Source organism: Triticum urartu, chromosome 5A, assembly GCF_056163025.1.
Source record: "Triticum urartu cultivar PI428250 chromosome 5A, HENAU_Tu73, whole genome shotgun sequence".
Classification (NCBI taxonomy): Eukaryota; Viridiplantae; Streptophyta; class Magnoliopsida; order Poales; family Poaceae; genus Triticum; species Triticum urartu.
In genome coordinates, this window is record NC_141877.1 from 682,400,338 (window position 1) to 682,414,285 (window position 13,948).

The following is a 13,948-nucleotide window of genomic DNA, read 5'->3' on the forward strand; positions in this document are numbered from 1 at the left end:
GGCGCTGTGGCGCGTGCGCCTGCAGCCGCAGCCGCGCCAGCTGCGCTGGATCCCGAGGGAGATCCCGCGTCTGCTGCAACCGATCTCAAGGGGGATCGGATTTCCTGACGCTGCGCTGATCCCGAGGAGATCTTGTCTCCTCTTTCTGAACACATGAAATAAGGGCCAAAACTTGCTCTTTCTTCATTTTTTTCGCCATTTGTTCCTGATTCTGGTCCTGTTTCATCACCACACGACTCATGCAACATATCAGCAGGATTAGTCAACAAGTGATCATCAGTATCGTTCCCCCCTTGATCACAACCGGTGAGATGTGAGGGCAAAAGAAGGATTTCCTTACGAAGAAGCGCACCGGCGTTAGGATGAAGATCAGCAAAGGGAAACTGTGTTTCATCGAATACGACATCCCTAGAGATGTAGACTTGACCCGTGGAGACCTCGAGACACTTGACACCTTTGTGTTGAGAGCTATAGCCAAGGAACACACATTTGGTGGAACGAAACATGACTTTCCGTTTGTTGTAGGGACGAAGATTGGGCCAGCATGCGCACCCAAAAACACGGAGAGATTGGTAGTTTGGTTTTTCATGAAGGAGTCTTTCTAGGGGTGTTTCATTATTGATGACACGACTAGGAAGAATGTTTATGAGGTGTACGGCTGTGAGAAAGGCCTCATCCCAGAATTTGAGAGGCATGGATGCTCCTGCAAGAAGAGCAAGACCAACTTCAACTATGTGACGATGTTTTCATTCAGCGGAGCCGTTCTGCTGGTGCGCATGAGGGTATGATACATGGTGTGATATGCCAAGAGTTTGGAAGGAGTTTAACTTCTCGTACTCCCCCAGTCTGATTGGACAGCAATTATTTTGATGTCGAACTTACGTTCAACAAGAGCTTTGAAGTTTTGAAAAACTTGAAACACTTCGGATCTATGCTTAAGGATATAAATCCACGAGAATTTACTATAGTCATCAATGAAACTGACGTAATACGAGTGTCTACCAACAGAGGTTGGGGCCGGACCCCATACATCAGTAAATATAAGTTGCAACGGTTTGGTAGAAACACTAGTAGATATGGGATATGGCAATTGATGACTTTTTGCTCTTTGACATGAATCACAAATAGTTTCATTATGTCACTCAACCACAAACGGGAGCTTATTTTTCCTAAGCAATTTTTCAACTAGAGAGAAAGAAGCATGTCCTAATCTATCATGCCACCGGGTTGATGAAAGCTTGGTAACACCTTAGACTTGTTTATTGAATCTTCTACGCATCGGAATCAACGGATAAAGCCCTTGAACGCATCTACCTCGATAGAGGATTTTCTCCGTTTCCTGATCCTTAATCAAAAAGAAAAAGGGGTGAAACTCAAGGAAGACATGATTATCTAAGGCAATTCGGTGAACAGAAAGAAGACTTTTGGCAGCACTAGGAACATGCAAGATTTTCTTGAGATGAATATTGTGACTAGGGGTACTAAATATTGAATGACCAATGTGATTTATCCGCATACCTTCTCCACTGGCCGTGTGGATTTGATCCTTTCCACGGTACCTTTCCTTCATGGTCACCTTCTCAAGTTCGTTGGTGATGTGGTTGGTTGCGCCGCTATTGACATACCAGTTGGTGTCGATGCCATAGGAGCCGTCGGCCGCCGCAGCGATCTTGTCATCGTCTTGAGATTCATCCTCGTCCTCATCATAATGGTACCAGCAATCTTTTGCGGTGTGGCCCGGCTTACCACATATCTGGCAGCGAGGCGAGTCCGGGCGAGATCGACCAGAACCGCTGCCGCCGCCGCGGCAAGCCCTGTTGTTGGAGCGCCCGCCGTTGTTGCCGCTGCCACCAGACCGCCCCCTGCCGCGGGAAGAGCCGCGGGAACGGCCACCACCACGGCCGCGGGTTGCAGTGTTTGCCGAGGACTTGAAGGAGTGGCCGCCCGCATCGTGGAACTGCGCCATGCGTTGGTCGAAGTTGCTGAGCATGGCGAAGATCTCATCGAGGGAGGCGGGGGAGACGCGAGCATCGAGGACTGAGACCAGGGGCTGGTACTCCAGATCCAGCCCATGGAGGATGTAGGAGATCAGCTCATCATCTGGGATCGGCTTACCCGCCGCAGCCAGCTCGTCGGTGAGACCACGCATGTAGGCGAAGTAGGTGGCGGCAGATTGGGTAACTTTCTGCGCGTTGATGAGGGAGGTGCGGATGTTGTTGACGCGGCTCAGCGACTGCGACGAGTACATGCCCGCCAACGTCGTCCAGAGCGCGTTCACCGTGGTGACCGCAGTCACCGTGACCAGCACCTCCTTGGAGAGGTTGCTGAGGAGGAACTCGAGCACCTGCTAGTCCTCCCTGACCCAAAGAGGGTGGAGAGGGTAGGGCTCGAAGATGTCCTTGCCGTCCTTGTCCTTGGCGGCGTGGAGCTTGGCCGGCTCCAGTGACGTGCCGTCGATGTAGCCGAAGACACCGGTGCCACGCAGTTGGGGTGTGATCTATGTGCGCCACAACACGTAATTCGTGCGGGAAAGCTTCTCGATGACCTGCCCATTGAGATTGGACTGGGCGACACCGGAGGAGGAAGACATGGTTTCGACACAGGTGGAGGTGGAGGCTAGATGGGAAGTAGGAAGGCTCTGATTACCATGTGCGTTGGCAGAAACATCTTACCCGATCTAGGGCGACGTGCTGCATGTTAAATAGGCAGGGTGCGAGCCTGCGATACGCGTACAAGAGTTGGTTGAGATACAACTTGATGAAGAAGAAAGATAAGAGAGATAAGAGGATAAGCTAGCTAGTAGTTGTTGGATTATGGATGGGCTTAGGCCCATATAAGACACTAATCCCTGGTTAATCTTGAGGCCCATGTATGAGATGGCAGGTGGTGGGAAGTTTAGTCCCACGTTGCTAGTTGAGGAGAGTTGAGACCCCTTTATAAGGGCTACTCTACCACTTGCCATTGGGAGCTTGGGAAGAGGAGTGGTACACTCGCACTCCTCCTCATCCGCCGCCCGCCTTGCCACACCTCGCCTCGTCATGACGCGCACGCGCCGCGGGTTGCGGGTTGCGGGAATGAGCCGAGCCGAAGCTTATTTTTGCCGCTCAAGAATGAATTAATTAATCAGGGATTAATTAACGAGTCGCTAACATGTGGGTCAGTGTCCAAGACGTTGGACTGTGGGCTCACTTGCGTTGTGATTCGTTGACCCCTTGCCGGGAACAACGACTCCCTTGCCGGGAGTGGGCCGACTCGGTCGTGGGCCTCCGCAAGGCCCATGACTTTCTTCCTTACGGACTATATAAGAAGGCTCTGGCCAGTGAAGTAACCTAGTTCGGTTCACTAACTCCCTCTCGCGTGACCTAGCCGTCATCTACTGTTCCTCACTATGTGCTGCCTCTGGTGATCCCATCCCGACGACCGCGTGCACGGCTGGCCGGGAGAGTAGGTGCCTCCGGAACCCTGTAGTTTGAGATCCTGCCCGGGAGAACGGCAATAAGGTTTTTGGGGAGCGTCTCGACGCGACTGCTCCTGATCCGTCCCCAACTCTGTTCGCCTCTGCTTCCACTACTTCCTCTGCATCGGCACCATGGCCGACGACGCCGCCGCTAAGAAGAAGGCCACGGACGACGCCGAGGCTGCTGCTGCAGCCGCCGCGTTGGCCTGGCCAACCGGAGGGTATGATCTGTTCATCCCTCGTTTACTCATACTTATGCTAGCCGTATATGTGCTGCTCATAGAAGGTTCGATTCTATGTTCTATACGTGCTAGTATGCTTAGGTATTGCTATGAGATGCATACATTTTATGCCATGCTTACTGCTTACTCGTGGATAAGTCTAATCGGAAAAGTGCTAATATTTCCAACAATCCAAAAACCTTATTTTAGGCACTTTTCGATTTAAGGCTTTGCTGCTACTCTGAAACCAGAAAAGTTTACCGGGACGCATTTTAAGCGTTGGCAGACTAGGACCACCTTGTGGCTCACAGCGATGAACGTGTTCTGGGTTGGTGGTGTGTCCCTCACAGAAACGATTGCTCCTGGTCAGGAGAAGGCATTTAGGGAGGCAACCACAATCTTTCTGGGAGCAGTTCTGAGTGTGATTGGAGACAAGTTGGTTGATGCCTATATTCATATGGGCGTTGCCAAAAACTTGTGGGATGCGCTTGAAGTCAAATTCTGCGCAACTGATGCTGGCAGTGAGCTGTATGCCATGGAGCAGTTCCATGATTACAGGATGGTTGATAACCGTTCAGTATTGGACCAGGCTCATGAGATATAGTGCATTGCTAAGGAGCTGGAGCTCCTGAAGTGTGAGTTACCGGACAAGTTTGTTGCGGGTTGCATTATTGCAAAACTCCCTCCTAGTTGGAGGAACTTTGCTACTTCTCTCAAGCACTTGAGATGTGAATTCTCTGTTGAGGATGTCATTGGTCATCTCAGTGTTGAGCAGAACTCGAGAGCAAAGGACTCACACGTGAAAGGGGCAGAGGGTTCTTCTAGCGCCAATGTGGTGCAGAAGAACTTCCACAAATTCAAGGGAAAGAACTCTGTCCAGCAGAATACTACCTTTAAGAAGAAGGGTAAGAAGAAAGACAAAAAGAGAGACGACTGCTTTACTTGTGGTTCAGATGAACATTGGGCAAACAAGTGCCCAAACAATTACAAGAAGCCAGCACAGGACTATAAGTCTGTGAATGTCACTTTGAGCAACAATGATGCGGCATCTGGGTATGGTAATCTGTTTACCATACTTTCAGTTTGTCAGTCCACCGATTGGTGGATTGACACTGGGGCCAATATTCATGTGTGTGCTGATGTGTCTTTGTTTTCTTCCTACCAGGTCGCACGAGATTGTTCCATCCTGATGGGGAATGGCTCGCATGCTTCTGTTCATGATGTTGGCATGGTAGATCTGAAGTTTACTTCGGGAAAGATCGTGCAACTGAAGAACGTGCAGCATGTCCCCACCATAAAGAAGAATCTCGTTAGTGGCTCCCTTCTATGTAAAGAAGGGTTTAAGTTAGTATTTGAGTCTAACTAAGTAGTCGTATCTCGGTATGGACTATTTGTTGGAAAATGACATGATTGTGGTGGTTTGTTCCGCCTTTCCCTGGAGGATTTCTGTAATAAAGTCGTGAACCAAATTCATTCTAATGTGAACGTATCTGAGGTTTGGCACTCACGTCTTTGTCACATAAATTTCGGTTGTATGACGTGGCTAGCTAAGATGGACTTAATCCCGAGTTTCACTTAGCCAAAGGCTCTAAGTGCCATGCGTGTGTGCAAGCTAAGCAACCTCGTAAGCCTCACAAGCTTGCGAAGGAGAGACACCTGGCACCTCTAGAGCTCATACATTCAGATCTCTGTGAGATGAATGGTGTGTTGACTAAAGGTGGAAAGAAATACTTCATGACTCTGATTGATGATTCCACTAGATTCTGCTATGTGTATTTGTTAAATACTAAGGATGAGGCTCTACACTACTTTAAATTCTATAAGGCTGAAGTTGAGAACCAATTTGAGAAGAAAATAAAACGAGTCCGGTCTGATCGTGGTGGAGAGTACTTTTCTAATGAGTTCGATTTATTCTATGCGGAACATGGTATTATTCATGAGAGGACACCTCCCTACTCACCCCAGTCAAATGGGGTTGCCGAACGGAAAAACCGTACTCTAACTGATTTGGTTAACGCCATGTTAGATACATCGGGTTTATCCAAGGCATGGTGGGGGGAGGCTGTATTGACATCCTGTCATGTCCTGAATAAAGTTCCCACAAAGGATAATGAGACTACTCCCTATGAGCAATGGGAAAAGAAAAGAACTAAACTCTCTTACTTGCGCACTTGGGGCTGTCTGGCGAAAGTCAATGTGCCGATAATCAAAAAGCGCAAGTTGGGACCAAAGACCGTGGACTGTGTTTTTCTTGACTATGACAAGCATAGCGTTGGCTATAGATTTCTAGTGGTGAAATCTGAGGTACCTGACCAGAAGGTCGGTACAATTATAGAGTCCAGGGATGCTACATTCTTTGAGGATATTTTCCCCATGAGAGATATGCAAAGCAATTCTAGACTGGAATCTGATGAGACTCCTGAACCTGCTATTCCGATGGAATATTATGAACATAAAAGTGATAAGAGTTCCACGGAGGATGACGAGGAAGCTCCTGTTAGGAGCAAGAGACAGAGGACTGCAAAGTCCTTTGGTGATGATTTCCTCGTGTACCACGTGGATGATGATACTCCCAGCTCCATTTCAGAAGCTTATGCATCTCCGGATGCTGACTACTGGAAGGATGCGGTCTGTAGTGAGATGGATTCCATCTTGGCTAACGGGACATGGGAGATCACTGATCGTCCTTATGGTTGTCGACCATTAGGATGTAAGTGGGTGTTCAAAAGGAAGCTTAGGCCCGATGGTACTGTTGAGAAGTACAAGGCTAGGCTTGTGGCCAAGGGTTATACCCAGAAAGAAGAAGAGGATTTCTTTGACACTTATTCACCTGTGGCTAGACTGACAACCATTCGAGTGTTACTCGCTTTGGCTACCTCGCATGGTCTTCTCGTTCATTAGATGGACGTTAAGACGGTTTTCCTTAATGGAGAGCTAGACGAGGAAATTTACATGCAACAGCCGGATGACTTTGTAGTAAATGGTCAGGAAGGAAAGGTGTGTAAGCTAGTGAAATATTTGTATGACCTGAAACAAGCGCCTAAGCAATGGCATGAGAAGTTCAACACTACTCTGACATCTGCTGGCTTTGTTGTGAACGAAGCTGACAAATGTGTATACTATCGCTATGGTGGGGGCGAAGGAGTTATACTATGTCTGTATGTCGATGACATACTGATATTTGGGACCCACCTCAAGGTCATTGAGGAGGTCAAGTCTTTTCTATCTCACAACTTTGAGATGAAGGACCTGGGTGTGGCTGATGTTATCCTGAACATCAAGCTACTGAGAAATTCTGAGGGTGGAATTACACTTTTGCAATCCCACTATGTTGAGAAGATTTTGAGCCGTTTTGGATATTCGGACTGCAAACCTTCTGCAACACCATATGATCCTAGCGTGCGGATTCGAAAATTCGAAGGCATGACTGTAGATCAATTGAGATATTCTCAAGTGGTTGGTTCACTGATGTACCTAGCATGTGCTACTCGTCCTGACATCTCATTTGCTGTGTGCAAACTGAGCCGGTTTGTTTCCAATCCGGGAGATGTGCATTGGCATGCTGTTGAGCGAGTGATGCGCTATTTGCAAGGTACTGCGAACTATGGAATTCACTATTCTGGGTACCCGACGGTACTTGAGGGGTATAGTGATTCGAATTGGATATCTGATACTGATGAGATGAAAGCCACAAGTGGACATGTCTTCACACTTGGTGGTGGTGCTGTTTCCTGGAAGTCTTGCAAGTAGACGATCTTAACCAGATCGACTATGGAAGCAGAACTCACAGCATTAGACACATCATGCGTCGAAGCAGAATGGCTTCGAGAGCTTTTGATGGATTTGCCGGTGGTTGATAAACCAGTGCCAGCTGTCCTTATAAACTGTGACAATCAAATAGTGATTGCCAAGGCTAAGAGTTCAAAGGACAACATGAAATCCACAAAGCACATAAGAAGAAGATTGAAATCTGTCAGAAAATCAAGAAACTTCAGAGTAATAGCGTTGGATTATATCCAGTCCAGACGGCTAAGAATCTGGCAGACCCTTTTACGAAAGGGCTATCATGGATTGTGATAGAAAATTCATCGAGGGAGATGGGTATGAGACCCACGTAAGTTGCCATGGGGGTAACCCAACCTATGTGATCGGAGATCCCGTGAATTAGGACCTGGGAAAACAATCCAGCGGTCAACTGAGGAGAGCATCCTTAATCAACCCACTCCGTTGGAGATGCACAATACTCTCAATTATGTAAGGCAGGCTGACTTTTGTCTTAATGTGTTCCAAAGCTTGTGTAAGCAAGATGCTAACCTACATAGCATTCTTTGGAGGAACACACCTATGTGAGCCCGACTGCCGGTCACAGTCTATGAGATTGGGAAATCTCTATTAAGCTCATGAGAAGGTACGGAGTATGACTAATAAGCTCCACCCGTGGGGTTTAGCCTTCGGCAGCCATGTATCAGCTGACAATAGGCGAAACTTCTGCACGCCAAACTGACAATTCAAGGCATAGTCCATTGTTCAGTTGTGAAGAAGTCTAATCCTTTTGCTCTAGGTGGAAGTTCAACTTAACAGTCTCCACTGAAAATACTGGTATATCAAACATTGTTTGGAACAATTGACAAACTTATGTGCCTCGAGATCTGGTGGGGGATTGTTGGATTATGGATGGGATTAGGCCCATATAAGACACTAATCCCTGGTTAATCTTGAGGCCCATGTATGAGATGGCAGGTGGTGGGAAGTTTAGTCCCACCTTGCTAGTTGAGGAGAGTTGAGACCCCTTTATAAGGGCTGCTCTACCACTTGCCATTGGGAGCTCGGAAAGAGGAGTGGTACACGCGCGCTCCTCCTCGTCCGCCGCCCACCTCGCCTCGTCACGGCGCGCGTGCTCCGCGGGTTGCGGGTTGCGGGAATGAGCCGAGCCGAAGCTTATTTTTGCCGCTCAGGAATGAATTAATTAATCAGGGATTAATTAACGAGTCGCTAACATGTGGGCCACTGTCCAAGACGTTGGACTGTGGGCTACCCCTTGCCGGGGGTGCGACCCTTGCCGAGACCCTCGTTGCCGTGATTCGTTGACCCCTTGCCGGGAGTGGGCCGACTCGGTCGTGGGCCTCCGCAAGGCCCACGACTTTCTTCCTTACGGACTATATAAGAAGGCTCTGGCCAGTGAAGTAACCTAGTTTGGTTCACTAACTCCCTCTCGCATGACCTAGCCGTCATCTACTATTTCTCACTCTGTGCTGCCTCTGGCGATCCCATCCCGACGACCGCGTGCACGGCTGGTCGGGAGAGCAGGTGCCTCCGGAACCCTGTAGTTCGAGATCCTGCCCGGGAGAACGGTAATAAGGTTTTTGGGGAGCGTCTCGACGCGACTGCTCCCGATCCGTCCCCAACTATGTTCGCCTCTGCTTCCACTACTTCCTCTGCATCGACACCATGGCCGACGACGCCGCCGCTAAGAAGAAGGCCACGGACGACGCCGAGGCTGCTCCGCCGCGCTGGCCTGGCCAACCGGAGGGTATGATCTGTTCATCCCTCGTTTACTCATACTTATGCTAGCCGTATATGTGCTGCTCATAGAAGGTTCGATTCTATGTTCTGTACGTGCTAGTATGCTTAGGTATTGCTATGAGATGCATACCTTTTATGCCATGCTTACTGCTTACTCGTGGATAAGTCTAATCGGAAAAATGCGAATATTTTCAATAGTAGTTACAACAGAATATCTCATGCGCCTACCTATCTTTGAGAAGTACTCAACCTTCTGTACGTATTCTGTACGTGACACATACGGGACACAATCATGTGTTTAACAGAGTGTTCATTCAAAACATGCATTTGTACTTTTCTGTTGGACTTACGGGAAAAAAGAGCCACTGTCGACCTATCAATTAATTAAATTAAAGCACAACGTAGATTTGTCGTTAGTTGCTCGTCACTGATTTAGATCATGGTATTCACTACATATTTAATTCATGGCCACAATTTGTTAGTATTTGTTTTTTATAGGCCTCCCACTCCCATAGGGGGAGCTGAATTCAACAAACCACAAGCTAGCCTGTCCTTAATTATCAGGTTCAACAAACCACTTGACTTTTGTTTGGTAAAACAACTTGTGATTCGCAAACAAGAAATAATGCGATGTTCTTTAAAACTTAATGATTGAGATGTGATTGCTAAAATAACTGGCAAGTGGTAATCCTAGACCATTTTACCGTGTTGTCGAACGAGTCAAGTCGTTGTGTACGTATGCAAATGATAAACTAACTTGGTTTCCATCCATGAATAGTTGAAGTGGTACATTGACTTCCAGCTGCCTTAAGTACTTGCCATCTCGACACAACATTACTGTGAAGCTATCTTCATCTTTCGACTACCCGGTGCTATTGTAAAAGGTGTGTTACTTTCTTCAAAGTTTATGCTTAATAACGAGCTCTCTTTCCTTCAGTTGATTGATTTTTTTACTGTCTTTTCTGTTTTTTTTACAGAAATTTCTTCCATTGATCTTAAATATGGTGTGGTTCGGTTTAATGATTTCCCCTTAATAATAAGTGCCTATTCATTTAATTGTCATCGTTATTGTTCACATGACATCATTGTACTATTCTTCTTTTCCCGTAGTAATAACTAATACCAAAAGATAGATGTCAATCAGTACATCAAACAACTAGTTCATCACAGGCACAGATGGACGAACGCCTCCTGAAAGCAGCGACTGATGGTGATTCCACGTCCATGAAGCACTATGCTTGTCGTAATCCAGGCATCCTTCTCGGAAAGACTTTGCGGATGAACACTTGCCTTCACATATCCTCCATCCATGGTCACCAGAGATTCTCCGCGGATGTGGTGGCACTGGAGGAGTCTCTCCTCACCGCTGTAAACTTAGATTGGGAGACGCCACTTCTTGCGGCGGTGAGAAATGGTCACGTCTCTTTGGCTTCTTTTTTACTCGGAAGCTGCCATCAGCTAGGAATGGGGCAAGCAATCTTAAAGCAAGACAAATATGGATTTAACGCACTACACCATGCCATTCGCAATGGCCATGAGGAGCTTGCGCTGGAGTTGATTACAGCAGAGCCTTCTCTGTCGCGAGCTGTGAGCGAATGCAACGAGTCACCCATGTTCTTCGCCTTGACAAGGAATTTTACGCGTGTGTATGAGCAGCTAGTTCAAGATCCTCTTTCTTCTTATACGGGAGGACTACACGATCGCAATTGCCTACATGCTGCAGTCAGAAATGGGAATCCAGGTGAGGCTTAATTAATACGTGGAGTGCAAATTACAGTCACTAAACATCAACTTAATTGTTGCAATATCGTTTCACCATGTTAACAATCATTTCTTGATAATTTGTCTTCAGAAATGGCAAAGCATATTCTGAGAAACTATCCTGGACTAATGATCACTGAAGACATCAATAAAGTTACTCCAACAAGACATGCTGTACTTTTTGACAAGATTGACATGTTACGAGTAATACTGTTACATGATCCAACCAAAGGATACGAAATAAACAGTATGGGTGATCCTCTCCTTGCTGCTGCCGCATATCGAGGTCGAATTAATGCTGCTCGAGAGCTTCTGAAACACTGTCCTGATGCTCCTTATCGCCAAGAAAATGGTGGGACATTGCTTCATAGAGCTGTATGGGATAACCAAATAAAGTTCGTTAAATTTGTCCTGACGACACCGCTACTTCGCAAACTCATCAACATGCAAGACAAGACTGGAAAAACCGCTCTACATTATGCAGTCCGGAAGTGTGATCCGGAACTAGTTAGTATTTTACTATCTCACGAGGATATAGATGCGACAGTGCTTGACAACATCGGTGTTTCAGCGGCTTGGGAACTGAAGTACGTCATGGAGAGTGCCAAGACTTTAAACTGGGTACGCACATATATTAGACCTATGTTTTCAAGTCTAGTTAACCATTCATTGTTCAAATAAAACTGTTGGCTTAAATACACATATACATATCGATACTTGAGATTTCATGGCTCTGAAATTTATTTATGTATTTGTTCTTTAATAGTATGCCTTGATTGTTAATCCTGGAGATCTTATCCTAGCTTGTGGTCGGATGAAGGAACATTCTTGCTCCTTGCTTCCTGTGTTTGTTACTTACAATGACTACTCACCCCAGGCTTTTAGCAAAGGTTAATCGATCATATAAGTACTGGAGTCATATTTGGCCATATAATCATCATCTTAAGAGATTGTTATGTTTAGAAAAATGACCCCCCCCCCCCCCCCCCCCCGGACATTTTTTACTGGCTGTGCTTTATTTGTGCGTAAATCAGTCTACCACCCGCTAGCGCCCAAGAATATAAATCACTTTGCTATACTACCAAGCTATTGCTTGTCAATGTCCTCTTTGGTCATTTTTATTCATATCCTTGCCAATTACTCCCTCCGTCCCATAATATAGGATGTTTTTTGACACTAGTGTAGTGTCAAAAAAGGTCTTACATTATGGGACGGAGGGAGTAGTTGTTAAATGCGTGAGAGTTTTGCTAGATGCTCCCTCTGCTAATATAAGACTTTTTAGACCACTACTTTAGTGATCTAGAAACGAAAAGTCTTATATTAATTTACATAGGGAGTACACTGTAATTATCTGGACACAGTTTTACTACACATTTAATGCCGAAGTCCAAGCCTATTACCCAATTGTTGCTCCGGGCTGTAGAGCATGCCCGCTTGTGCTTCCTCCCCCTTTTTCTGGGAAAATCTTTCCCTGCTATAAGAAAATTCATGACAATATAAACATGAACCTAGATAAATTAATGTCCACAATACTAGTACACATGCCCGTCACTGACAGGCCAAATATGCCATACACGACCAGTTACTCAGCCAATGTCTAGTCGCCGACGTCCGTAACACCCAAGGCTACCCACAGGCTTCAAGGTCTCGGACTCCAGGCCGAGCCGGATCAAGAAAGACAACCGATGTTGTTTCTGGCAACCTAGCAACCTCACCGGTGCTGCTGCTCTACGGTGCAGAAATGTATGATTTATTGCTGTTCTTCACTTAATATAATAATAAGTGTGATTATTTCATTTATCAGCTCAAGTAGACACAGCTTAGTTTGGCATCAAAAACTTGTAGACATATAGAATTATTATCTTATGAGCTGCCTTAATACCTTCATTCGAATTCATGCAGAATGAAGTCTTGATGCTTATGCTAAAAGCAGATGCCCAAAATGCCACATCTCTCTATAATCTTCACGGGAAAGCCAAGCAACAAGCAATCGATGCTGGAAGGAAGGATGCAAAGTCACTAACTAAGACATACACAACAAACATTTCACTAGTGGCCATTCTCATAACAACAATCACCTTTGCTGCTGCTTTCACCCTGCCTGGAGGATACAGCAGTGTTGATGGAAGCGAGGGACTTCCGATCATGTCTCAGAAGGTTGCATTTCAAGCATTCTTGATCTCTGACACCTTAGCAATGTGCTCCTCATTTGCCGTTGCTTTCATATGTGTCATAGCAAGGTGGGAGGATTATGAGTTCTTGATTTATTACACATCTTTCACTAAGAAGCTCATGTGGTTTGCATACGTGGCAACTACAACGGCTTTTTCAACTGGTTTATACACGGTGTTAGCGTCTCGGCTCCATTGGTTGGCCACTGCAATTTCCGTTCTGGTAGCTTTATTGCCCATTCTAACCAAGCTTCTTGGCGAATGGCCTGTTTTGAAGCTCAGATTCCGGTTGGGAAAAACTTTCAACTCCGATCTCTTGGACATGGTGTGATCTCAACAATTTGTCTGATTGTTCTGATTTCAGACAATATTTTGTATTTTATATGTAATCAACATTTTTTTTGGCTAGTCATTTTGTATTGCCGACTCGCGGCGAGGAAATAGTGCACTAGTATTCTTGTATACCTTTGAAATCTCGGACAAAATATTAATTGTGATATTATTCTTATGATGCATTGATTCAATCTCTCTAGAGATGATTCGTGACATCTGCAATGACAATGGTCATGTATCATTAGAATATGAAAGATGAGAGTTTGTTTTTTGTTGCTGATGATGAAATATGTGAGTCGCCACAGGAACCATAACGAAGATGCTAAAAAAAGTTCCCCAGAAAGTTCTTTTCTCTGAATAACTTGATACTCCCTCTAAATAACTTTAGTGATCTAAACGATCTTACATTTTTTTACGGAGGGGGTACTGTTTATCACTACCAACTACATCTCCGGTGGTACAAGTTGGAGCTGTCCTACGAA

The 13,948-nt window shown here is 46.0% G+C and overlaps 1 protein-coding gene across 1 annotated transcript; it reads left to right on the forward strand.

Moving 5' to 3' along the window:
* The first annotated feature begins 10,012 nt into the window (after positions 1-10,012).
* Positions 10,013-13,676, forward strand: LOC125506572 (protein ACCELERATED CELL DEATH 6-like). Its single transcript, XM_087525183.1, has 4 exons — positions 10,013-10,085; positions 10,179-10,942; positions 11,054-11,583; positions 12,865-13,676. Exons 2-4 carry the CDS (start codon positions 10,378-10,380, stop codon positions 13,462-13,464), a joined length of 1,695 nt encoding a protein of 564 aa, XP_087381309.1. The 5' UTR covers positions 10,013-10,085; positions 10,179-10,377; the 3' UTR covers positions 13,465-13,676.
* Positions 13,677-13,948: the final 272 nt, after the last annotated feature.

Excerpts from the sequence above, each read along its gene's own strand:
- LOC125506572 (XM_087525183.1), top strand. The coding sequence starts at position 10,378 with ATGGACGAACGCCTCCTGAAAGCAGCGACTGATGGTGATTCCACGTCC. Across the intron at positions 10,943-11,053 it reads AGTCAGAAATGGGAATCCAG|AAATGGCAAAGCATATTCTG; the intron begins GTGAGGCTTAAT and ends ATTTGTCTTCAG. Across the intron at positions 11,584-12,864 it reads GTGCCAAGACTTTAAACTGG|AATGAAGTCTTGATGCTTAT; the intron begins GTACGCACATAT and ends GAATTCATGCAG.